Below are 26,634 nucleotides of genomic sequence, written 5' to 3'. Positions count from 1 at the left end.
CAGCCTCCCTAGCAACTGTTAGGGCAATTTCAACTGGGAGACTGTGAGCCAGGAGACCTGGGCCAGATTCCAGTCCATGCCATTGAGGGCTGGAAAGGCAATGGAGAGGCTTCTGGGAGAATTCTCCTTCTGCAGAGCTAAGGACGGCCATACTGGGTCAGACCAAAGGTCCATCCAGCCCAGTGTCCTGTCCAGGGCTGGCTTGAGGCACCAGCAAAGCAAGCACGTGCTTGGGGCCGCACAATTCCAGGGGCGGCTTTCCGGACATCCTTTTTTTTTTTTCCCCCGCTTGGGCGGCATTCCGGCCACCCAAGCAAAAACCTAGACCCAGTGCTGTCTTCTGTCAGTGGCCAATGCCAGGTGCCCCAGAAGGAATGAACAACAGGGAATCATCAAATGATTCATCTCCTGTCGCCCATTCCCAGCTTCCGACAAACAGAGACTGGGGACACCATCCCTGCCCATCCTGACTAATAGCCATTGATGGACCTATCCTCCATGAACTGATCTAGTCCTTTTTTGAACCTTGTTACAGGCAAAACTCTAACCCACTAGCATACGGGACACCTCTCTTTTGCAGTTCCAGCGTACAGGCATGCTAGCAGCAGGTGGCACGACTGCAGTGCTCTGACTCCACCTATTCCATGGGGATAACCTGCTGGCAGGAGTGAGGAAGTTGCCTTAAGCCTTAGAATCCAGGAGGGGCAAAGCCCATCTCATTCCTGGGCTGCACTTTTCTGTGCTGGGCCACCTTAAAGGTGCAGCATAGAATCTGGCCCCTGGGTTCTATTACAGACTTGCTACTGACCTGCAGTATGATCTTGGGCAAATCACCTCAATCTTCTGTGCCTCTCTGTAAAGTGAGAAAATCAGCTCCTCTCTCCACACCTTACCTAAGATGTTAGGCGGCTCCGTTATTTATAATGCCCTTGGAGATTCTCTGGAAGGAAAGGTTTCAGAGGGGTAGCCGTGTTAGTCTGTATCAGCAAAAACAACGAGGAGTCCTTGTGGCACCTTAGAGACTAACATTTATTTGGGCATAAGCTTTCATGAGCTAAAACCCACTTCATCAGATGCATGGAGTGGAAAATTCAGTAAGCAGATATAAATACACAGCACATGAAAAGATGGGAGTTGCCTTACCAAGTGGGGGGTCAGTGCTAATGAGACCAATTCAAACAGGGTGGATGTAGCCTATTCCCAACAGTTGACACAAAGGGGTGAATAAGCTTATGCCCAAATAAATTTGTTAGTCTCTAAGGTGCCACAAGGACTCCCCGCTGTTGTTTCTGGAGGGAAAGTGTGCTGACTGCAAAGTGACATCATATTTATTTAGTGCTCACTGAAGTTTCCTCTGGAATTAAGTTCCGAATTTTTGCTGGACACTTGTGAGTTTAGGAAGCTTTCTCCTGCCTTTCCCTGTGTGCTCCCTGGATTCCCAAGACTCTCGTGCCAGCTTGAAGTGATCCTCGTGGGAGATGGATTGTGTATAATTGACTCTAATGCATCTAAAAGGGAAAAAAGGGCATCAGCTCTAACAAAGGGAGCCGAGGGGTATGCTAGCTGTTTGCACAGAGGGTGGCCAGAGCAGACAGCTGCACTTTAGGGCTTATCTTCTCATTCTCCCTAAACAGGAAAAGTATTTTTCTCTCATTCATTTTTCTCTTAGGAGAAGAAACAAGGGCCCAGGATTTTCAGAGCTGGGGGTCTAAAGCAAGGCTGCTCATGCCATACTTAGGCATCTAGATCAGTGGACAGATTTCCAGATTAGTAGCTGCCATTTAAGATAATAAAAAGATGTTGGGTGCTCAGCATCTTTGAAAATCAAACTACTGATTTCAGTGCCTAGATATGGACTTCAGAGGCTGTTATTATTTGTATTCCAATGGACACCCGAGGGCAGGGTCTCATTGTGGTGGGTGCTGCACCTGCACACACAATGAGAGACAGTCCCCAGTCCAAGGAGTTTGCAGTCTAAGCAGACAACCCAAAGGGTGCAGGGGAAAGGTGAAGTGACTTGCACCGCAGGTCAGGGACAGAAGACAACCCATGTCTCCTCATTCCCAGTCCACATCATGTTCATTCTCCAGCATGAGGTGAGAGGCAGCTGGCTCCAGAGGATTTTCTCGGTGCTTTTGGAAGAAAGTTGCCAGCAAAGCTGAAGAGGAGCCTTTGGAACAGTTGGATTTTGTTCTGAGTGTTCTTCAAGACCAACTGTTTCTGTCCTCAGGGAGAGGAGGGGAAAGAAGACTGGAGCTGCCACTGCTGCTGCTGACCTCCCTAACCTAGAGGCAGGGGTGAGCCTGTCTGAGGAAATAATCCTTGTGTCCTGCCTCAGTGGAAGGTGCAGGAGCCAGACAGGGCTCTGATCTAATGAGCTTTCCTCCCCCTCCGCTCCATCCAGAGAAGGTTTCAGCACCGTCCCACCCAGAGAGGCTCGGAATAGAATTTGTGCACACAATAGTCGTGCGTGCGTGCGCACGCCTTGTGAGGCATTTCACAAGCATGAGAAGAAAGAGATGAACAGGTTATGGAAAGAAGTCCAGGGCAGCCTTTAGCCCGGGAGGAATGCTGGGGAGAGAGGTTCACCTCAGCCCTCTTCATAGGGCAGGAGACCGAGGGTGAGATTTTTCAAAAGTGCTCAAGTTACTAAGGCCCCCAGGCTAGCCAAGGAACCCTCAGAACAATGTCACTCGCTGCTCTAGGAAACGGAGGGGGTTTTATTGGAAGATCAGTTCCAGCTTTCATGCTTTTTTAGACCCTGCAAGAGTGGTGAACAGGCAGAACTGGGGTGAAGGGGGAGACTCCAAGGAGCTACAGAAATGACACCCGGTGTTTGCTGCCAGTGAGAGTTGTGAGGCCAGGCTTCCCAGGGAGGGACATTAACTGCAGCTGGATTGTTGCCAGGCTACACAACAACTGGGCCTGAAGGTTTGAAAAAAAAAAAAAAAAAGTTATGATTTTCTTTTCTCGTGTGTCCCAGCAAATTATAGTGGCCGCACACCACAGGCTTGTTCCTGTGCCCTGGGTAATGGAGCAGCTTCCTCTCTGGGTTATCTCCTCAGTTCCACGTGGAGAGAGTAGCAACACTTGGCCGGTTTTATAGAGCTGCCATCTCTTGTGATTTCACCAGGAGTCCTGTGAGAGTTGGGTCTTTGGGGCCAGTTCCAGGAGTCGTGTGATCGGGGGAGACTCTCTGTTTTCATTAAAAAAAAATAAAAGTCGGTTTCTAGTCCTCTTGGTTGCAGAGCTTGAAAAGGTGACCTGAATGCAGCCTAACTCCCAACCAGAAGGCAAATGAAAAGAACCCAACATTTATTATTGGGAATCTCATGATTTTTGGGGTCCATACACGATTTCTGAAGACTTTCCCCCGCGACAGACTCTAAGGCAGAAGGGACCTTTGTGATAATCTAGTCTGGCCTCCTGTATAACACAGGCCATGGAACTTCCTGTGACAGGGTTCGACTCACTGCTGTGGCACCTCCTGCTGGCTGTCCTGGGAATTAGCTGAGTTTGCCAGTGCGCCCTCGTCTGGTGACGTCTCACCATAGTCACGTCTGCTCCAGGAAGCTTGTCCCAAAGAACACGGCGTCCTCTTCAGGACACAGCCTCCAGCTGTGTCATACTCTGTTCTCCCCTCTTACGGGGGAACCATAGTCCGCTGTCCAGCCACCTCCTCAGTGGCAAGTGGGGGTAGGGGGAGACCCGGGCTCACCCACTACTCCAGGTCCCGGCCCAGGGACCCTGGAGATGGCAGCCATGTGCTGTGTCGCCTCCAACCCCACAGTCTACATCCCTGGGACACTTCCCCACAGCCCCCTCTCCATCCTTGTCTCAGGGCCCAAGCATGCCAGCAGTCACCTGGGAGCTCGCTCTCGCTCCCCGATCCTACCCAACATTGTTCTGTCCAAGGTACTAACTGCCCTCTGCCTGCAAGGCAGCCAGTCCTCTTCTTATATGGGCCTGCCCAGCCCTGATTGGCTGCTCCTCATAGCCCTCTCCAATTGGCTGTCTCCTTCATAGCCTCCCTAGGATCTTCTCCAATTGGCTGCCTGTTGAGCAGCTTGCCTAGGGTACTATTAACCCTTTATGGGCTAGTATGGGGCAGACGCCCCATCTCACTGCTCCAAAATAATTCCTTTTCTTTGTTAAGCCAAATGGATTGAGTTCCTTGAGTGTCTCACTCTAAGGCACATTTTCTAGTCCTTTAATCATTCCGGTGGCTCTTCTCTGAAACTTCTCCAATACATCAATATCCTTCCTGGGCAGCCAAACTGGACACAGTATTCCAGCAGCAGTTGCACCGGTATCAAGCAGACGGGTAAAATAATCTCTCTGTTCCTACTCAAGAGTCTCCTGTTCATGCATCCCAGTACAAAGAGTGCTAGCTCTTTTGACCACAGGTCACACTGAGAGCTCATATTCAGCTGATTATCCCCCACGACCCCCAAATCTTTTTCAGTCATGGCTTCCCACAGCCTGGAGGTATGGCCTACATTCTTTGTTCCTTATTAATTTTCTACAGTTCCTGACTTCTGATTTACTATCAAGTTCCCCTTTCTTCCATTTGTTATATATTATTTAGGGTTGGCAATGTTGGAGTTGGGTGGAAGCATTTCTGTGCTGTGTCAGGTGATAGAGGGCTCGAGCCACAGCATGGGATTTCTTGCTGTTATTCACTCATGCAGAGCTAAAGATGTGCACAATGCTTTACACACAGATACACTCTCACACACAATTCTTTCTGCTCCAGTGAGCTTAGAATCTCAGGCCCGGATCCTATTCTGCATGTGATCTTACACCATGCTCACCAGTGTAGTATCTGTGCAATGGGGTGGAGCCCCACTGAAAGTGAGTAAATTTAGTTCAATGGAGCTCAGCTCACATGGGGTCTCACGGCAGGACCAGAGCCTAAATAAACATGGGGCACTTAAAGTGTCTACATAAGAGGCTTCCACCAATGTAGATAATTGGTGCAAACCTTGTGACTAGGCAAGGCTTAATGGGTGAGGGGATTGTTAATGAGGAGGGGGAGTGTGAAGAGATGGGATCTGAAGTAGGCAAGGAAGACTCCTGATGAAGTGGGTTTAAAGAAAAGGAGTACTTGTGGCACCTTAGAGACTAACCAATTTATTTGAGCATGAGCTTGGTTAGTCTCTAAGGTGCCACAAGTACTCCTTTTCTTTTTGCGAATACAGACTAACACGGCTGTTACTCTGAAGTGGGTTTAGGCACAGGAGATTACATTGAACAGAGGTGAAGTCACAGGAAGAGCTAGGCAAGGATAACATCAGATAGGGCCTGCCTGACGAGCCTAGAGGGAGCCATGGAGGGAGACCTGCTATGGCAAGAGGCAAGGATGCGTATTGTATTTTGGGCAGAGACTGGGGATTTTTCAAAGGGCTCAGCAATTAGCCCCACACCTGAGCACAGTGAGTTGGGAAGTGGAGCTTGGTTCCTTGGGAAATGTCAACTATTCATTAAAAAAGCAAAACATTTCAACTGTTAGGTGGGACGGGAGGAGATTGGCAAAAAGTTGGAATTTTCTGCCAAAATCACACAATTCCTGTGAAAAACTGTGTTTAGCTGAAAACCAGATGTTTTGGCACACACAAAAAACAAAAACAAAAGACAGTTGTGATAGAAAATTTTGAACCAGGCCCAGGGCTGAGCTCTTTTGAAAATTCTCCACCAGCCTCTCAGAGGGAGCTGTCCGCTTTTGAAAAACCTGGCCCTGCGTGGTTGTGGGCGCTGACCACTTGGAAATAGGGCCCTTAGCGGTGACAGCCGAGGCTGGAGTGGCTGATTATCCCTCTGCAGTCTCACTGCTTGCAACCCCGGTTTCCTGCTCCTCAAGGTCTTCCCTGAGTCCTTTTGAAACCCCAGGGCTCTGCCAGCCAAGCAAATAAACTCACTCCCCTGGTTAAGTTCCTTATAGATACTGGAAAGGTTCCCAGAGTTGGCAGCCCAGCGTCGCTGCAGCTGCAGCAGGGGATGCAAAAAGCTTCCCATTAAACTTGTTTTATTTTTGCTAAGCCATGTTTGAAATTCAGGTGTATCTACCCTATTTGCCCAGTGTAAGACAAATACTTTAGGATTCACTCAGCTACTCTCCAGACTGCATTCTTAACCTCTGTTTCCTTCCACCCATAGAGTTATCACATGTCTTGTAGGCAGCATGTTCAGCCTCCTGCCCTCCCTGGCAGGGGTGCAGCTAGAAGTTTGAACAGTGTCTACCGTACCCCAGCTAGTCTGTCCTTTGTCCCTCGCCCTGCCCACTGGCTGCAACAAACCAGGAATCCCTGCCAGAAGGCATGTCATTGCTACAGACGCATGAGCTGTTTTGAAGGAGATAGCCTGCCCGAGCAGCTGTGTAAAATGCAAACCAAACCTTTCAAAGGAAAGCAATGACCTCCCTGCTAACTTTTTCTTCCTGTAACTTTGCATCATTGTTGGGTGCCTCTAGTTTCCAGACAGGCCCGAGTCTCCTCTTAGTTACACCAGTGTCAGTGAGAAGTAACCCCACTGAAGGCAACGGATTGACACCAGTGTAAGACAGGTGTACGTTAGAGAGGCCCCACCGTGTATGACTGAGGCAGGGAGCACCAGGCCCCTCCTGGTGTTTTGCAGCCTCTGCAGACCCAGGTGGTGCAGGTTAAACGTCTCTTTGAGTTTCTGGTTGCTTCTCTGAACCTTAACACAGGCCCTTTGGCAGTTGGCCTGTCACTACTCATTACACACTCTGACTGATAGCTAACACCTGGCTTCCTGGAGCTCGCCCACTGGTTAACCCTTCGCTCCCCAAGGACAACCAGATTTGAGCTAAGGAAACTGCAGTGAGGACAGGCATTATCTTGGTCACCTTGCCCCACCCTAACCCCCAAGCCAAGGGCATGCCCCCATCACACCCACTTCCCTCCCTTTCCCCTCTTTAAAATAGGTCACATCACTCCATTACCACTTCCCAGCCCCTGATGAAGACCCACACACACATGGGGCAGGGAGCCTCACATTCCTCTCCCAGAATACTGGGCCATTCTGGGTGCATGCTTGGCCCAAGAGAGCCTTGGCAGCACTTCCACCAGGCCTCTCCCGTGTGGGAAATGGAGTCCTGCTGTAGCACGGCCAGGACTGAGCTGTAACCAGACTCACGGTGACATGCCCCGACCCTGCTGGACAGACAGCAAGCGTGTTAGGCCACAGATGCAGAAGCCGAGGCAGAGCCTGTCCATCGGGGACACGGCTGCTTTGCCTGAGCTCCTTCTAATGGCGTTTCTGACCCTGCCCTACAGTCTTCCTTCCTCCTCCCCCTCCATGTTCACGCAGTTTCCATTCTGCTGTGATACGGGTGTGCTGCCCTGGCTGCCTAGGACCCGAGTGATGTGCCCCGCTGCAGGGTTCCTAAGCAGCCGGCGGCTGGAGGCCAAAGGAAGCGCGCTCCGTCCCACGCTGCTGCATCATGTTGGGATTTCTCCTGAGACCAGCTCCGGGCTGGGGCTGCATTGGTCCCCCCTTCCTCTTCCACGAGGTTATTTTACTTCTGCACTGTCTGGGTGCCAAACAGACAATCAAGCCTCTCTGTCACCCGGTGGAGCAGCCAGAGCCGTTGGGGCAGGATTTCCAGCTCACTGGGGTGCAGTTGGTGGCTCTTTGCTTTATGATTTAATAGTCCAGTTTGACTGCAGTGTGGTTAGACATAAAAAGAGATGGGAAAATAGCACTGTTCTCACCTGTGTATTTGCTCCCTGCAAGTCACAGCTGCTCACTTTTCCTCCACTTAGCCCTGAAGGCAGGGAACTGCTTTCTCTTCTGCCTCATACACCAAGCAAGTTGTCAGCTCCCAGCGCCTGTCTCCAGCCAATCCCTGAAGCATATTTGCTCCACTTGCAGCTGATGTATTCCGTGAGCCATTCAGTCAATATCCTGGGATGGCTTTAATGAAGAGTACTGCCCCAAAAGGGTTTTGGGGTGCTGGATAGGCAGGTGATGGATGCGGAGGTCCTGGTATGAAAGAGGTTGAGGCCTCCTGATTGCCCAATTACTTCAAAATACTTAGTTCTTGGTGCCTATAGATCTCACAGTAACTATCATTATCCCCTACTTTACACATGGGGAAACTGAGGCACAGAGCGGGGAAGTGGCTTATCCAAGGTCACACAAAGAGTCAGTGGCAGAGGTGGGAATAGAATACGGATCCCTCATTGCCAGCCTTACAGTGAATCTAGTCTACCATAGCTACCTACACAGCTTCAGCCTGGAGCAGCTGCATGACTCACAGCCCTTCACTGCCAGGCGAGAGGCAGATAGGGGCATCTCCCTCAAGCTTACTGATGCCCTTTAAGCACTTACATTAAAGGCTTAGGGCTTGTCAGCATGGGGAGTTATTCTGGAATAGCTATTCCTGATTCACTGCCCGTGTGGAGACTCTTTGCTGGAATAAGAGTGTCTTACTGTAAATTACTTGAATCCACTTCTCAGAGGGGAAGGGCAACACACCATGAGTATTAAAGCACTGTAGTACATTTTCAGAACCTCTTATTTGTATGATTGATGCTCCTGCCAACCCCAGTCATCGCCCAGGACCCCATAGGTGCAAGGCGCTGTACAAACACAGAACAAAAAGGCAGTCTCTGTTCCAAAGAGCTTGCAGTCCAAGTATCAGATGAAAGACAACGGGTGGATATAAAATACAGACAGGGAGAGTGCAAGCTAAAGTGCCCAGCCCTTTGCTTCCTTGTCCCTGGAGGTGGCCTGTGAGGCATAGATTGTGACAGAGTCTCACTTTCCAAACTTGTTCTTTTATTTGAAGTTCAGCCTTGTGCACACATTCCCCACCCTCGGAGCCTGGGAGGTGGTTTTTCCTCACTGCCCCAAGAGCCTTCCAGGATGTGCATGTGCCATGTTTTATTTATAGCTGTATTTTAATCAAACACAGTTTGGAAACTGAATTCAAAGTGGCGGGTGGGGGGAGGGAAGGGAGAGGCGCAAAAGGACAGGACTAGGATATGCTGCTGCAGCAATTAACTTCAGGGAGACTTAATTAAACAAAAGCCAAGATAGATCACGTGGCCAAGATTTTGGTAAGGAAGACTCGGGAACATAGATCAATCCAGCTTAAGAACATACCACTTAGCCTCTTGGTCAACGACCCTGTGACAACCCACGGCAGACTAAAATATCTTTTTACTAAACAGGCTGACAGCCAGCCTGCCTGGTGAAGAAAAAGCAACCCTATCTCCAGCCATCTCAAGTGCCTTGGATTCCCCCGCTCTGCTTCCATGGATAAGAGAAACCGCATCACTCTCTAACTACCCTTTGGCTTAGAGGAGCGTGCACTGGGCTGGGAACGCAAGCATTCTAAGCCGACCTCTTCCACCGACAGTAGCTTATTTTTGTGTGCACTTTAAGACCTTTACCCTTGAACATGGCTTCATACACCTTTACCCTAAAAAGGGAGGCAGGTATCACCCCCCCTACTCTCACCCTCTTTTCACAATAAATCAGACGGCACAGGATCACTCTGGCAGAAGCGGGAAGAGAACCCAGACCTCTAACATGACAGGACCAAGTTGCAGACCTGCTGCCTTTCAGAATTTATGGCCTAAAGCTACGTACTTGGCAAGGCTGTCTGTGAGCGGCCATCCACACTGCTCTCCCAGGGGCAGAAACGAATCCAGGAATCCTGATTCTCCCAGAACTCGACTGCTGTTTTGCAAACCCCTCTCCCCGCAGCGGCTTCCCTTCCCAATCCGTCCCCTGCAGTATGACAGGGTAGGAAAGCAGGTATCTTGTTGCTGAGGATGCTTGCTGCCCCGTTTCCCTGGAGGAGGAACAGGCGGCCCTGTGGGACTGCAGAGGCTGGGTGGGAGAGACCTCTGGCTGCTTTGCCCGAGTCTGGGCCTCAGGCCACTCCCACATTACAGTTTGTATTGGACAGCCCTTCCTCCTGAGCAGACAATGTTCTCCCACAGCAGCTGTGCACAGCAGGAGCAGTGACAGGGAATAGCATGTCTACGGAGCTGGATGCCTGCAGAGCCGTGGCGTCGTCTGCAGCCCGCAGCTTATTCACTGCTCTTCGCGGTGGCAGTGGAAGGAGACCAAGCACAGCAGTCAGAGACCCCACAAACAGGGGTTGCAGGGAAGAGTGTGACATTTGCTTTGGATGACAAGCACCCCAAGGGCCTCCCCCCATCCTACAGTGGAACCCACGCTCGCACCACTCATCCGAGAAACCAGGCTGGAGCCCTGCTATAGTCACAGCTGAACTGACACCAGAGCAAGGACGTCTGCAACAAGGCTCCCGCGTTGCAGGAGGTTCAAGCGTGGTTTTCGCTTGGTGCTGTTTTAGTTACTTTAACAACGCAAAGCCTTTTCCGGGTTGAATAAAAGGCCTCTCTTTTTCCTTTGTACATGTCAGTTCCATCCCCTGCTAACAGCAGCTGCCTAGAAACATGCGTGTGAGAAGGCAGCTTATACCACGCGCGCCTGAACATGCAGAGTATCCATAAACACAGGCATATACAGACTGATGTATGTTCATGAGTATGCAGACATCCATACACCCGCACCTATCTACAGACACACGTACTTGATACATAAATACTGTTATGGTGGGAGTCCCCAGGGGCCACAGTCTACACAGCGGGGTAATGTGCAACAGTGGGTTGTGAATTCGAATGTGCATCAACTAGCTCGTGTAGACCCTGCTGGTGTGCTCTAGAAACTCCCTAGTGTGCATTAACCGAGTACGGGTGTGCCACCCCAGGAACACATTACTGCACCACACAGAGAAGCCTTTCTACGTTCTGTTTCTTAGCACATGAGCACTGTTCAATCTTTGGAGACATGCTGCGTTGCTGTTAGCTTTGTGACCATTTTGAATGGAAAAGCTGTTGCAAAAAGCAAGGGAGTTTGCTCTCTGCCTTAATCTTTCCAATGGGAAACTGGCCTGCAAGACCCCAACATCCGCTACGATGGCAGCAATACACAGATATCCACGCACACGTACAGCGTACCACATCCATATACACAGACTTGTGCACCCTCGAGACATGCACAACTCAGTTTGCAAACCTGAACAATGCCCAATCCCGCAATCTGAATTGGAATGATTTACTTTATTGCCTCTATTAAGATCAAAACAGGTAAACACAACCTATGGGCCTGTGGGATAAAGTGCTGTGTTGTGTATAAACAATCTGACATGGAGATTGTCGGAGCGAGGATTGCAAGGAGAATTTCCATGGGGACTCGCTCCAGCAACCCAGCTGCAGGGGTGGCAGGAGCAGCAAAGATGACAACAACCCAGCCAACAGTCAATGATTACTAGATGAAGCAGGAAACCTGGAACATTGACTCAACAAGGAAATACTGGCAGAAACCACCTCGGTCATTTTTCTGCAGGAGAAATTTGTAGTCAAACCAGCTGATCTGGAATCTTTTTTCTTTTTTAAAATTTCCTCCCCTGTCCCACCTCTACTATTATAAAAGCATTTGATGGCCTGATAAGAAGGTATTTGCTTCAGGTAAACACCGTGGACACTGTTTATAGAATACTGTGCAAATATTTCCCGGTGTTTATTCTGAAAGATTTGCTCCATGGAAGCAGGAAGTGGTCGCGGAAGGAAGGTGTCCTGGCTACGTTCATTCACAAAGTGCTGGCTGAAGGCAGCTGTTACAGATGCTAAATCCTTGCCCGATGACATGGATGGCTTTTTGGGGCCCTCAGGCTCACAGCAAAGATGGCGAAAACTATTTCTCCCCCCCCCCCACACAGAGCATGATACAATCCTTAGAGAAGGTTTACTGAACTGATACTACAGGAGTGTCAGACTAAGGATGCTGCTCTGTAAATGAAGGAAAGAGGAATATGTGGCAAATATAGGGAGAAGGCCAAGAATCACAGGGAAGACAGGTGGATTGGCACAGGATGATCATGTACCTACAATAGATCTTATTTACTTAATTCCATCCTTCTGTCCTCTTTTTTCTCTCTCTTTCTGTCTCTCTCCCCTGTCCTTTCCACCCCTTTTTATTTCCCCAGCCATCCTTCCAGGGAGGGGTGAGTTCTGCACAGTTTTAGGAGCCAGGAACTCTGGTGTTCTAATCCCAGCTGATGCCTGTAACAATCCTGATGTGCCCCACAGGGCAGCTATGATAATTATCTATATAATGAAGAAATATTCACCTCTTGCTCAGCTCCATCGACTCACACCCAAGAGATGAATGGACCAATATTTTAAAAAAACTGTTTGATAAATCTTACTAAATATTATTACTGATCTTTCAGTTTTAGCCCCAGTAGACCAGGAAACCTAGCCCAGGGTCACTGATGTTCAGCAAAGCACGTGTACACCCAGGGAAGAAAGGGGCTAGAGCCTCGGGATGAAGCACACATCACTGGAAACCCACAAGCAGCTAGCCGAGACGTCGTTTCCCTGATAGAATGAGCGCTCAGTTGAGGTAACAGGCATTATCAGAATAGGATCAGAGTAGTTTCCACAACAGCACTAGACAAAATATATAGTTCTCAATATTCCCATTTATAAGGAGCAGAAATCTCATCTGGAAATGGACTCAGCTGTCCCAATTTGGATTATTAGAGGGATATCTATCAATTGTCAATGCACAGAGGTCAGTGCTGGAAAAAGACAACGAGGTCTGCGACTGCAGTTAATGGGGAGTTGTTCCCTATCACATAGTCTCTAATGGTTTGTCCAGTATTTTTAACAGGTTGCGAAAGCGAAGCATGGGGAGGGTAAGTAACTAGCCCCGACAAGGGAGGAAAGTCTGCAGTAGGGCAGGGAATAAAACTTAAAGCACCTCTTGCTTCTTTAGCTTTTAATCAAAGAAAATATTTGAGCTCAGGTGAATCCTAAGGGCCCCATCAACTACTCAAGTTTACATGCAAATTCAGAATTCACAAAAATCAGGTCTGCAACCGAATTACAAGGGTAGACTCAGCAAGGGCTGTTAAGCTGTATTAACATAAGAGGTTGATATTGATTTTATGGACATTTAGAATGGTCTACCAGCATGGATTATTAACCCATTACTCATGTCAGGCCAGGCCTCAGCGACACTTGGGGGGAAAAAAGCAAAATGCCGTATAGCGTTCAGAGTGGAGCCAAGATGCCTGGACGGGCCACTTAAATCGCTGTGTAACTTGGGCCAAGTAACTTCAACTTTTGTCTCAGTTTTGTCATCTGTAAACTGCAGCTGATAAACAAAAAAAAAACCCCTTAACTTTGCAGGGATGAGAAAAAGTTTAAATGATCTTGTTATAAAACATTTTGAGACCTTTGGCTGAAAGTCAGCAGAAAGTATTACAATCAGTATTAATTCTGTCCCCTTTACTGAGATGGGCAGTTCTCATGACCCTAAATTCTCCCATTCATCAAAAATGTTTGAAAAGGAAAATGTTTGCAGCGTACAAAGTTAACAAAACCCAGTGCCGAGAACTGCTTATGGGACAGAGATAGCGTGACAACAGGAAATTCACTGCTGTTGGGAACAGCATCGTATCTATCAAAACATAAATGATGCTATTCAACCTAAAAAGACAAAAGGATTATTAAAATAAAATACCAGCCTCTTTTGTGTGAGACACTTGGACATTAATTTAAGTCAAATTGGGAGTTAAAGCACAATTTATAACTTTGGAATGTAAATGAAATGCCAACAACAAACCTTTCCAAAATTTGTGCAGAATTGCATCTTTATTTTATTCCAGGACATCCTTCCTTGTTCATCAAAAATCCTGTGCAGACAGAAGACCAAAGTGAAGTTAGTTGCAATTGCAGGAGTTTAAGCCAAGTGCAGAACTTGACCTAGAATTTACTCACTGGTGAGTTTAAAGAGGTATAGTTTATTGATGTCTTTAGGTCTAAGGCTAGCTACTGGCGTTCATAGTGGAGACAGGTCCAATGCCTAATCCTCAAGGGGCATAACAGAATTGGAATAGTGACCTGCGTCTATAGAAAGAAAACCAAATCTAGCATTTCCTGATCTACATAAACTCCCGAGTGGGAAACGTTTATTAGCCTACAATGTTATTACCAAGCTAATGAGAAACACTCTCAGATCATATCTCAGGTTTTATATATTTAGTGCTCTTATTTAATGCATGAGGTGTACAGGAGACACATACCCTTTTCAGAAGCATATCTCCTCTTTATTCTATAGTCCCATGGGCAGTCTTTCCCCACATTACAGGAGGCTATAGGTATCTCTACTAGCATCTTTCTATGCTTGATGCACCTTGACTGTTTGCCACATGGCCCCCAGGCTTCAGTGAAATAGGATTAAGTGTGGCTTGCCATGTGTCACACGAAAACCATACCAAAGAAATTAGACATCAAGAGATGCTGGTTTGCTCAGACATCTCACTTTCTGCAGCACTCCCGGCTCTCCAATTCAAAGGATAAAAGGCAGTCTCAGCCCAGCTAGAGAATACAGTTAGAACAGAAAGATGGGGTGTGAAATTATTCTCTCCATTGTGCCCTGTATCAAAAAAGCATATGGCTGTTGCGTGGCCTTTGCTAACAAGCAATCACTACTGTCTTACTAAGGAAGTTTATATTCTTCACTGGGATGGAGGGGGCCTCTAGCTCACTAAATTTTTACAAGCCTGTTACCGTATACTAGGAAAGGTTTGAACTGGGGTGCTCCTGAGGCAGACTTTCATTACAGGATATGCACTTAACACTGGACAATCCTGTTGTCACATTTGGTGCCGATTTCATAGTAACAGCCGTGTTAGTCTGTATTTGCACCTTAGAGACGAACCAATTTATTTGAGCATGAGCTTTCGTGAGCTACAGCTCACTTCATCGGATGCATACCGTGGAAACTGCAGAAGACTATATATATACAGAGACCATGAAACAATACCTCCTCCCACCCCACTCTCCTGCTGGCAATAGCTTATCTAAAGCGATCACTCTCCTTACAATGTGTCTGATAATCAAGTTGGGCCATTTCCTGCACAAATCCAGGTTCTCTCACCCCCCTCCCAAAAACCACACACACAAACTCGCTATCCTGCTGGTAATAGCTCATCCAAAGTGAGCACTCTCCTTACAATGTGTCTGATAATCAAGGTGGGCCATTTCCAGCACAAATCCAGGTTCTCTCACCCTCCGCCCCAAACTCACTCTCCTGCTGGTGCTGAGGGTCTGATCATCCAGAGACAGCAGACACTGTAGCCTAGTGTTTGGTGGTACAGCTACTACAACTCCTGAAAGAGAACTTATTGGACTCGAATATTGCTCCCGTTACTTCCCACCACACACGTCCTTCAGCAAGGGTACTTAATCCTTCTGTAAATAGTATCCCACCCCCACAGCCACTATTTGTGCTGGAAATGGCCCAACTAGATGATCACTTTAGATAAGCTATTACCAGCAGGACAGTGGGGTGGGAGGAGGTATTGTTTCATGGTCTCTGTGTGTATATAAAGTCTGCTGCAGTTTCCACGGCATGCATCCGATGAAGTGAGCTGTAGCGCACGAAAGCTCATGCTCAAATAAATTGGTTAGTCTCTAAGGTGCCACAAGTACTCCTTTTCTTTTTGCGAATACAGACTAACACGGCTATTACTCTGAAACCTATCTTTGAACACAGCTTCTCCAAAAACAAAACAGCAGGAATGAAGATGCTCAGCCTGTGTTACATCAGAAGATTCAACAGAGGGGAGGAAGACAGCTAAAAGCCTTAACACACAGGTCCCGAACCCCTATTAGATGTGATGCTTTGTACACAAATACGGAGTTTGTTGCAGTTATTTACATTGGGCTTAGGTAAAAAAAAAAAAAAAAGTCCTGTCCTTTCAACTGGACGCAACACTCCTGATTTATCTTCCACACCGCTGTACGTACACATTGCAGGGCTCAAACAATTGAAAAACGAACAAAACACCAAAAAAAAACACAAACCCCCGATGACAGCCGAATGCTGCAAGAGATCCCAACAACCCTATGTTTGAAAGGGCATCACCAGAGGGAAATCCTGCACCTAAAGCATTACTTGAAAATAATCTGGTTCGCCAGCCCCCACTTCACAGATTTATACTTTGCGCCACTGAAGACAGTATTTGCTTGCCAGGCCAAAAAATGCTGTAGCACATGCAAGTGGCCTCCCATCCTCTAACTGAAGCAGTTTAATAACGTTTAAGGACTATATTACTACAGCCACAGTTGCACTCAAAAAGGGACCAATTTCAAGAGCTACACTATGCAACAAGTTAAATCAGCAATGAGTTAGTATACCTGCCAGGGGCAGGAAATTGGGGAGCATTTAGAGGGGAAAGAGAGCTGATCAGATTTCAGTTGGAAACTTATTGACCACACTTCAGTATTATCTGTATAGCTGTGTATTTGGCTTCCAATGCGCTTATATATTGTACTGTCCAGTAGAGAGGGTAATTCAGAACACTTAGAGGAACTTAACAGCCAGATCCCGTTTTACCATCATCAATGGGAATTAAAGTTCCATTAACACTGAGACACAACAATGCACAAGCCACAGTAGCGTTTGAAAGCATATATATACAGGAAATGGCACAAATCAGTCCACACTGCAATTTGGAACATGACTAACCAAATCAGTGGTATGGAAGTTTAGTCCAGTCTGACCATAGCTAGTACCAGGTATTTCAGGGGAGGTGTAAGACCCCCATATATAGGTCCCCATTCAGCAAAACACTGAAGGATGTACACAAGTGCTTTGCTGAATAACGATGCATGCATGCACTTAGCCGTCCATTGTGGCCCTGATACCATTTTCCAAGATACTTATGGGGGGGAAGCTGGTCCTAGCCCAGAGAGGGAGCACGTGGCTTCCGTCCTGAATCACAAGGATGGACACTCCTGATCAGAATGGCAAGATGCTGCAAGATTTAACAAACTGACGATCAAAAGTTGATACTTCCAGTTTTCACTTGTTTGAAATAGGCCTTGTAAAAAGTACCAGAGCAACTGCCAGCTCATCGCAAATGGGAACAAAAAGTTTATTGCAGTACAATACATTGCGAAACACAACTCACAAGCTATTTGTACTAGGAAGGAGGGAAAAAATTGTGATAAGAGGTTAAGCTACGCCCTCTGCTGCATGAAAGAAATATTTGCACTGCAAGTGTTGCACGATCACCTTGCCTCTTCTTTGCAACTTTTTAGAATTTGACAGTGATTACAGTCCCAGGAATGTCTAGAAAGTGGTAGACTAAGCTTAAAATGCTCAAAACAAGACTGGCCAACTTCTTTTTAGCTTTAACGTTCTATTAGCTGGAGAGGAAACAATTTCTTACAGGACATTGGAGGGAATTTATCTTTAGCCTGTGTGTACTGTCCATACTTAGACATCCTGTAAGGTAGGTGGCAACACACTTAGAACTACTGAACATATTCTGGCACATTCTTACCTTAATTTGAACCATCACATTTTAAGGACACACACAATGTGCACATGCTGCCTAAATTCTGCTGGGTTCTCTCAACTCACAACCACAGATGAAGAATTAATGTATTATAGTATGTAGTGTTACTGGTAGGAAATATCAGGACAGCCAGGAAAGGCTAGCGATTGCTGCAGGAAGCCCAAAGACGTGTAATATGCAAAGTTAAATAGTGTTCTCTCCTCTTCATTGATTTCCGTTAAGTTTTCGACACACTTCGAATCCTTAAAGCATGACCCACCACCTCATCTCAAAGGAACAGCTGTATGGGAGCATGGTGCGTGTGCTCTGTTCACAGGCAGGAAGGGAATTAGATTCTTTCAATCACTGCCCAGACTGGCAGGTAGTGAAACAGCAAAACTGCTCTGGCCAAAAGGACCAACTAGCCTCTGCAGATGAAAAGTAAGGCAGAAATCTTGCAAAGGAGAGGAATTAAATAGGTTTACAGTGTTTCAGACATCACTACTGGTCACAAAACAAATCAAATGCGTAACAGCTACTATACACTGGAAAACAATAGCTACTGTCTTAGAAAAGCAGAAAAATTACACAAGGCATATTTATGGGTTATAAAAGCCCTTTTATAAAGCCATTTTTAAACAAAACCAAAAAGTTTACAAAAGAAAATAAAAGATACAGAAGAATAAGTTGCTTAATATATTCCAAAAAGAGAAAAATAAGAGGGGACACAATTCCAACATGCTGAACGATAAAGGGTTTTTTCTTTTTCTTTCTCTCTCTCTCTCTTTTTTTTTTTTAATACAAAATACAAGCGAAGGATACACATACTTAAAACAGAGCTCGGGAGCAGGTACGCAGTCCTGGGAACCCCTCAATAAAAGCAAAGCAGGGTTGTGTTACTTTTTTCTTCTTTGCAGGTACATACAGAGACTGGAATATGTAAAATTAAGTAGCACAAAAGACCATCACACAATTCTACCAATGCAGTTGCATCTATAATTCACGAACATGGTCAACAAAGTCATGTTCACTTCAACCCCTTCAAAAAATTTTTAAATAAAGCATTAACGTTACATTCAAACTTAACTCCTAGTGCTATGCTGCAGATCTCATATTGTCAAGGTATTGCAAGAACTGCCAACCCTTATGGGGGTTTTATGCCCAGTGATGACAGAGCCATGTTTAGCAACACTCTCTCAGGTCATGGACCAGTAGAAAGAGACCTGTATTTGCAGTCCCACTCCTTTTTCTGGCCACTAATGGGGGAAGAGGTGCAGAACTTGATGGTGGCTTATTTTAACAAAAGCCCAACAGGGTTGTGAATACTCAAGACAAATATTCATCACATACCACTGAGTGATGCCTTGCTGATGTTAAGGGCCCAATGGCCCACCTGGAGTCTCTTCCTCCTTTGTTTCAGGGTAGTTATTTAGGGTTTGCTGTGACATGTTCATGGTAAAACAAATTATGTAGCTCTTATTTACAATTTTTGTAACAATTGCTTCTGCAGGAAAAAGTAAAATTCACAAATTTCCAGAACACAGGAGGGATAAAGTTATCAGACACTCCCATGCGCACACGCACACACACACACACACACTCTTCCAGGGCTTTTACACACACTGGTGTGGCTTAAGTTGACTGAGTATTTCTCCATCCCACCCTACCCTTCCCAATATATAAATATATATGTAACCCTTGCCCCTAACATACAAAGCATATGCACCATGGTGTCTTGCAGTCACACTGAGCATGCTTAGACTGACTGAACCATTCAGTTCCCTGCAGTTGTATGGGGCAGGCAGCTTACAGAGATCTTTCCAATAGTGGTTGATACATAGAGTCAGCACATAGGGAGAACTTGACTAGACTTAGAAAGAGAAACATTTATGTTTTCATAAAGATTTTAATGAAAAAGGACATTCAAATGCCAGTCATCGACTGAGGTGGGAAATCTAAAAGAACGACACGGTAGATTCTGGAAGGTGCTTTCCAAGGACAGTATCAGTGTCATTATTGTTCTGAAGTCTGTAATAGCTGAAGTCAGGGATTAATTTGTGTTCTTTAAAAAAAAAACATGTTTACCAGTATGATTTGTTATAAAAATAAACCTTACACAGAGAAATTACAAAAAGCAAAACACCGATTTCTACAGCTCAAAAGCTTCTAGCATCTTAGTTTCTCCCCAACCCAGGCTCCTCAGCTGAACTGTCCAGTATACATTTGGACTAACAGCCATTGAAAAGTCAAATATATCTTCAGCTCTCCCCACCCCCACAAACAGTTCTTCGCTTCCTGATGCGGCCACATGGTGTTGCAGAAACTGAGCATGCTTAGAACAATTACCTACCCACCCTTCCATTCACTCCAGGACAGCCGTACAGATGCTCAAGGAAGTACACCATTTCCTCTCCCCCACACATTTCTCTGCTTTGACATGATAGTTTGATCGAAAATTGGAATTATTAAAAGCTTCCCAAACTGCTCCCACATCCAAATCCTGCTCTCACCCCCACTCCACTCCAAACCCGAACCCCATTTAATTTTAACTTGAAAAAAGAAAACTCCTCTGTTGAAGGGAATTTTGACACTCTTGTGTTGAATTTGTGTCTTACGGATTTAAACAGAAATTCAGTACAGCCATATTTGTTTGATATTAATAGGATTTAGTATGCAATTTCCAAGCATCAGTGAAATCTTGCTTGTAAACCTTTGTTGGCCACACTGAATGGCCTGTTAAAGACATTACTGTTTGTATACAAATGCAAACTCAAATGTTGTCGTGAAGCAGAAAGCTGACAGAAGTTAATGGATAAGCTGCCATTTTAGGATGGAAACCAGGACAGACGCTAAATTAGTGCAACTTTGGAAGCAACCCATTCTCTTTAATGGAGGTGCTCCAAAGGTACACCTGGGTAATAGACCAGAATCCATCCCAGGTACTCAACTCTTTACTGATCTGGGGAGATGGGGGTGGGGGGAGGGGAGAGAGCAGAAGCCGCAATCTATTTTGTTCATTGTTTTTAAAGCCTTCTCACAGCAAAGAGCAGAAATAGTTGCAGTCAAGAAGGAACCCAGTCCTATCCTCCCCCTAAAAGGAGGCGCCCTATTACTTTCCTTCATGGAATTAAAAGGCTGGAAAACAAAAATTCTAAAAGGACGTGTTTAAAAAGTTAGTCTACTGCTAATCAGAATGCTCAATCAATCAGTCTTAAAAATACCAAAAACTTTGTCTTCACAATTTTCTTCAACTTGCAGGAAAAAGGAGCTTCTCTATTTCCAAACTGAGAGGGTAACCTGGAGACAAGTGGATCTAGACCGCGAGGATTTAGTGTTTGCATGTACTACCAAAACACTAGCCTACAGAGAAATAGTTACAAAAATCCAAACAAAAGTGTAGCATTTACAGAGTGTTCAGATTGTGACAGATTCAAAATTAAGGATCCTACCATCCTGTCATGTCAACCATTAGTCATGAATACACAAGCAGAACAACAATTTTACGACGATTCAGGGCCATAATTCACCCTTCAGGGCAGATGTGAGAGAATCCATAGTCCAAAGACTTGAGTTCATAACAGAGGTCAAGTCTGAAAATTAAATTTCCAGGTTTCAGGTACATATCACAGCCTGGACATTAGTTTAACTTGTTAAAAAGGAAAAAATGCTTCAATGGAAACTACAAAACGTACACCCTTCAGAACAAACCTGGTCTAGGGGCGAAGTGTATTTAGACAATTAAAAATACATTTAGCGGATTGACCAGATCTACTACTGGAGGCATTCTATTCTTAGGTAAATCTAGTACACTTAAAAAAAAAACACAAGTGCAAACTAACAACCCAATTGACAAGAAAGGCTTAAGTGTGTATACTTGTAGTTTGTATTGAGAGGGACGATCTATGTGGACCAGAAAGACAGGCATGGAAGAGCACGTTACCAAAAGAGAGTTAATTTACATGAACAGTTCCTCCACATAGCTGACCATTAGGAAGTTGGCCATTTAATTTTTTTTCTACATCACTAAAGAATTACAGGACTATGATCTGAAAAGTTTCACTTAAGGATTGCAAGAGACTTTTTGCTCTCCTAATATTTGGATGGGAAGTTACACATTCACTTCTTGCTCAAGACAGTCACATCACAGCCCAGCCTGAAGCTGTACCGCAAAGTTAAACCCCTAAAAATAGAGATTTACAATGGAAACACTGATAGCATTTATTACAGTGGCAATGTTAGTCTCCTAGTTGAGAGTTAGAGAACTTAAGATGTATACGCCAAGGTAAAGCACAGCCTCCCAATGAAGTTGACAGCCATGAGCCAGATAAGACAACGACTTGGATGCTACGAACATTTCATTCTGTGTCTTTAGACTCCATGGGATACTCTGCCAGGTCTCCTCCCAGATCATAGTAGTGCATCCCACCTGAAAGCTTTCAGAAATCCAACAGCCTTAAAAATCCAACAACACAAGACCAGAAATCCAACTCTCTAGCGGTCTTGTTACCTTGAAGAGGCTGGTTTAAGAACATATATAATTGAGTGAAAAGATTAGGACTGTCAAGCTTGCCAGCTATGAGAGATCGTGCAAGATATATAGAAAACATAAAAGGTTAAAAAGATGTCAAGTCCAGTTTTTATATTTCCACCAACAAATACTGCAGTCCCTGTATCAAGGTTTCAAGGAAAAATCCTGTGTACTTTTATTCCTAAAGGTTAAAGGACATATGGCTGCTTGGATAAAAGCACATTAAAATGCCACTGCACAGACATCAAGTGTCTTGAATTTGGTGGACAGCCTGCTTTTGTTATGCACCACAGTCCTGCTACACTGCCCTCAACACTGTTCCCTCCCAGTTTTATCCTATTCCTGCTCCAATTCCTACTCAGACAGTGTTTTGGCTTCGGTAGCAGAACGCTGACTCATTAGTTGCAGATATAGGGGTGGGGGATCAGCATGAAGAGCACTCCCACACTGCAGGAAGGAGAGAGAAGAAACAGAAGTGATGGTGGGGTAAAGTTATGATCTATACTGGTGGGAGTATGCCATCCGAACACTACACCTGGAGAGGGTTGAGAGGTTATGACTACACAGTCTTTCTGAGGACAGACGGAAAGAGAGGAGAGAAACACTTAAGCATGACTCATGGGATCTGAGACTGTGGCATTACAGGAATCCATTGCTTCACATTTATAAAAAGGCCACCCCCTCATCCCCATAACTAGAGTTTAATTTGAGATTAAGTTAATTTTTTTTTGCTTAAAATGACGAAGAAAAAACTCCCATACCACCAGAAGAAAACCAGGCTTTAAAATTTTGTTTTAAAACTCTCCCCCATGCTCTGTCTAACTATATCCAGCCATGAAAAGAGTAACAGGAGTAATGGGTATGAGCAGTTGGTGGGTTGCAGGTTTGAAGCCTAATGAATGCGCTTTTCCAAGAACAGAATGCAATTCTACCCAGCCAGAGACAAAGGGTATCACGTCCTTATTGGATAAGTCCTTTCTAAAGGATGAAACACTAAGGTGGACTATTATAATGTCTCCTGAATATTGCCTATTAAAAATAGTTGCATGAACCCAACAAGCTCAAATAGGGGTAATAAAGTTCCTGTTTAGGATTCATTAACCTCCTTTTTTCTGAGGGAAATGAATTTTTGTCAACTGAAACCACATGATGGAAGATGAATTTATTATGTGTTCCAATAAGGAACAGTCGTTTTAAACGCCCTTTTCAGCTTTGGGAAATCTATGCTACTTGATGATTTGTAAGTATAATTTTAAAGTATCAGCCTCATATGCTATTGCTTCACAACTGCAACATCCCTTCAAAAATATATATTTTTAGTAAATGATCCATTTAGTTTTAAATGGCTTTCAGATTTGGTGGGAGACAAGACGGAATGGCCAACAGAGAACAGTGACTTCAAAAAACATTACTGTATAAGGGTTTTTTCTTAAAAAAAAGATACCATGTTAAACAGTTGAAAGCAAAGACAGCATTCAAAGCCCATGAGTCAAGCCACAGCCAAAACCGTGTTCTACCCCTAAGTATGTTTTCTTTTCCTCGTATTTAAAAAAACAAAAAACAAAAACAAAAAATCTCCCCAAACTGCCATTTAATCTTCACCAGAGGCTGCTTCATCTTCAGACCCTTCATCCCCTGATTTATCTGGTGGAGGGCTGGCTGATTTTTTTTTCTTCTCTGGGGGACTCTCAGGCTCTTCATCTTCTTCTTTGGGAGATGGGGTCTTCTCTTTTGATGCCTTTGAAGCTGTGGGGCGGCCTGCCTTCCCTTTGCCTTTCACAGGACTGGGTGTCACTAAAGAAAGCAAAGCACCAGTTTCATGAGATCAGCTACAATTACATAAAGAAAATTCACACAGCTTTACACAAACAATCTCTATTTGGAAAATGCATTCTCCAAATCAAAGCAGGTTGTTTTTTGTAAGCAGATATTTGCAAAGATGAGTCCTGCATTAATGCTGTTGGAGCAACAAACTGTTAATATGGATAATGATGCCATATCCAAAGTAACAGACGACTTGAGCAATGAGAAATCAGCATAAGCAGGAAAGCAACTGAAAAGAGAAGTCCATAATTCTCATTTACTTCCAAATAAGCTGACAGGAGATAGTCAGGGATAGGCAAATCAGTAGGAGAGGTGTTGAATTTGGCACATACAGTAAAAACTCCATCTTTTCATTTTCAATCAGATGAAACTCCAATTTGTTGGTTGAAGTCATCACCAGAACTCCTTGATGAAAGCCTATCACATATCAAAAGTCATGCAACTATAGTGTTCCAGTTCAGAGTTAGCCTTCATCTTAGGATTGTGAATATCATAAATCTGTTTTATTAACAGAGAGCAAACTTCTGCAGTCTTCTCAAATGTCCCTCGTTTTGAGGGATTTCACTCATTGCAGTCCCAATGTTACCCACATTTTGAAGTAAGGGTGTCCTCGCTTTCACAGCTAAAGTTATTTACATCAGAAAAAAAGATTTGTGAAGCACAAGTTACAGAAAAGTTACCTACACTAAAGAAACAAAATCTGACAATATTTTAGTTTTCTGATATTCATTTTATTTTGGGTCCATCACCTTGAGTTTGTCACATATTTCAGCCCATACTTCAGCTGGCTTTGACAAGCAAAGAGGCACCATCTTTGGAGCAAGTGCATGCCAATCTACTTATCGTTAATGGCATGCTGTAAGCCTGTCTTCTGGAGCTTACCTTGAGTGGAAAGAATTACTTTAGGACAGGCTACTATTTTATTATGGATCCATTTGAACGTTTGTAGGCATTCAGAGGAAAACGAAGTGTTAAGACAGATGCCTGATAGATCTAAAAAGGACACTCTTATGCAAGATTATTTAAGAGTCTGAACTCGAGGGGAAAAAAAAAGTGTTTCTAAAAAACATTTAAAAACCCTTTAATTGCAAGACGTAATGAGCTGCGGGATGGCAGCACTGTGGCATCAAAAGAAAGCAGCTACCTGCAGCACAAAAGCTGAATGACATGGCATCTCGGAAAGAGTGACAAACTCACTTCCACAGAACAATGGAGCTCATGGGCATCCCCCTCCCCCCAAAAAACAAGACCATTCAAATCCCACTGCTTGTAATCCAAGCTCCCAGCAGCCAACACTACCTTATGAACCAAGTATCTTTTGAACTTTTCTCCACAACCATGAAAGTTACAAAACATGCTTTTATTTTTAAGAGAGCTGCAATTCTGAAGCACAATTCTGCAACATGCTCTGTAGCTGTGAAAAACAGAGGGTGCAGTAAAGTCGTAGTAGTAACGCTATAGTTTAGGGTTGCAAAGGCACTTTCATCATAGACTCCTATTTCAACAAATTAAAAAAGCCTGGAAAAGCTTCCTTTAGGCTAAAATTTCTCATGCTCACTGTCAGCTAGAAAAGCGGAATAAAAATGTATTCAGTAATTTGAATATTTGTGCACCTCTATATAGCTATGCCTACATCCAGAGGTCTGCATATTGAAATAAATGGAGCGGTTATTCAAGGTTGTTAGGCCCAACTGTCAACTACTTTAAGTCACCACAGGACAAGTGGTCTAGAGACAGGACTGGAAGCTAAGAACTCAGGAGTTCTCATCCCAACATTGCCACTGGCTTCATCTTTTTTTTTGTCTCAATTTCCCTATCAGTAAAACTGATTTAATTCTTATCTGCTTCACAAGGCTGTTAGTTAATTTTGAAGTGCTACGCAGTTTAAAAATCCAATTATGCTTTATTATTCTCCAAAAAAGCGATGAGGAAAGTCATCTGACTAGTGTTCATTTAAGTAGATGAACAGTTAGGAAAGAGTGACATTTACACACTCAGACACAGTCTTGCTAACTGATCCTTACAGCTGCAAAAATACTCATTTTTTGAAGCGAGTGGCTTCCCGTCCAGTAAGCTCACCTGTAGCCTTTAGCCTGGGCTTAGGCATTTTCTTTTCTTTCCTCTCTGGCTTGGATTTCTTAGCCACCTTTTTTTTGTTCTTTTTTGAACTGCCATAATCACTATCATCATCATCTTCCATGAGGAAGTCTTCATCACTGCCAGAATCTTCTGCAGGGACAGAGAAAGGAAGTGTGTGTTTGTGAAGAAGCCTTTAAATCTTTTCCAAGTGCAAAGAAAGGAGAGTGGTCTAGCAGTTAGACTGGTGGATGGAAGAGGAGTAAGAGTCAGGATACCATAGTTCTATAAGCTGTCACATACCTGTGCCATCTTGGGCAAGTCATCTGACCACTGTGCCTCAGTTTATCTGTAAATATTTCATAGCAGACAACAAGGTTTGTAAAGATACCTATTTTATGGTGATGATTAGCGAGCTGTCTGCATCCAAGGCCCAAGAAGTTAATTACATCTGGGTCACACTACTCCAAACAGCTGCTTTAGTATGTTTTTCATTACAATCCCCCTCTACTTACTCTCCTGGAATGGTGCCTCCTCCTCCTCCTGCTCTTCCTCCTCACTGCCCACATTATCCATAAGCATCTCTCGCTGCTTGGAAGCTGCTTTGGAAGCTGCTTGCCGTTGCTGGCGCACGTTTTTGTGGTCTTCTTTCTCATCCTCACTGTCCTCTGTAACACAAAATTCACCATGTTGCAATGAAGACTCTCAACATACCACATATTCCTGGCTTTTATTCCTGGCTAAGAGCAAAATGAAGGCCAAATCATTCCCAATAAAGCAGGAGAATTGA

The 26,634-nt window shown here is 44.8% G+C and overlaps 2 protein-coding genes across 3 annotated transcripts in view; both read right to left on the bottom strand.

Moving 5' to 3' along the window:
• Nucleotides 1-9,714, bottom strand: part of SLC45A3 (solute carrier family 45 member 3) — a 55,290-nt gene extending 45,576 nt beyond the window's left edge. Inside the window, exon 1 of the mRNA XM_075122110.1 lies at nucleotides 9,619-9,714. The gene's annotated coding sequence lies outside the window, so the exon portion shown is untranslated. The remainder of the gene's footprint in view (nucleotides 1-9,618) is intronic.
• Nucleotides 9,715-18,014: 8,300 nt separating this feature from the next.
• LOC125625221 (ras-related protein Rab-7L1) overlaps nucleotides 18,015-26,634 on the bottom strand; it is a 43,007-nt gene continuing 34,387 nt past the window's right edge. For both annotated transcript variants that reach the window (XM_048827020.2, XM_048827021.2), the window contains 3 exons: nucleotides 26,360-26,512; nucleotides 25,848-25,997; nucleotides 18,015-23,738 (listed from right to left, as the gene is read on the bottom strand). In XM_048827020.2, the coding sequence (XP_048682977.1) occupies nucleotides 23,536-23,738; nucleotides 25,848-25,997; nucleotides 26,360-26,512 (506 nt within the window). In that variant the 3' untranslated portion in view covers nucleotides 18,015-23,535. The remainder of the gene's footprint in view (nucleotides 23,739-25,847; nucleotides 25,998-26,359; nucleotides 26,513-26,634) is intronic.

This window comes from Caretta caretta, chromosome 21 (assembly GCF_965140235.1).
Source record: "Caretta caretta isolate rCarCar2 chromosome 21, rCarCar1.hap1, whole genome shotgun sequence".
Lineage (NCBI taxonomy): Eukaryota > Metazoa > Chordata > Testudines > Cheloniidae > Caretta > Caretta caretta.
The sequence above is the reverse complement of the archived record's forward strand: the minus strand, read 5'-3'. Positions and strand labels throughout refer to the sequence as shown.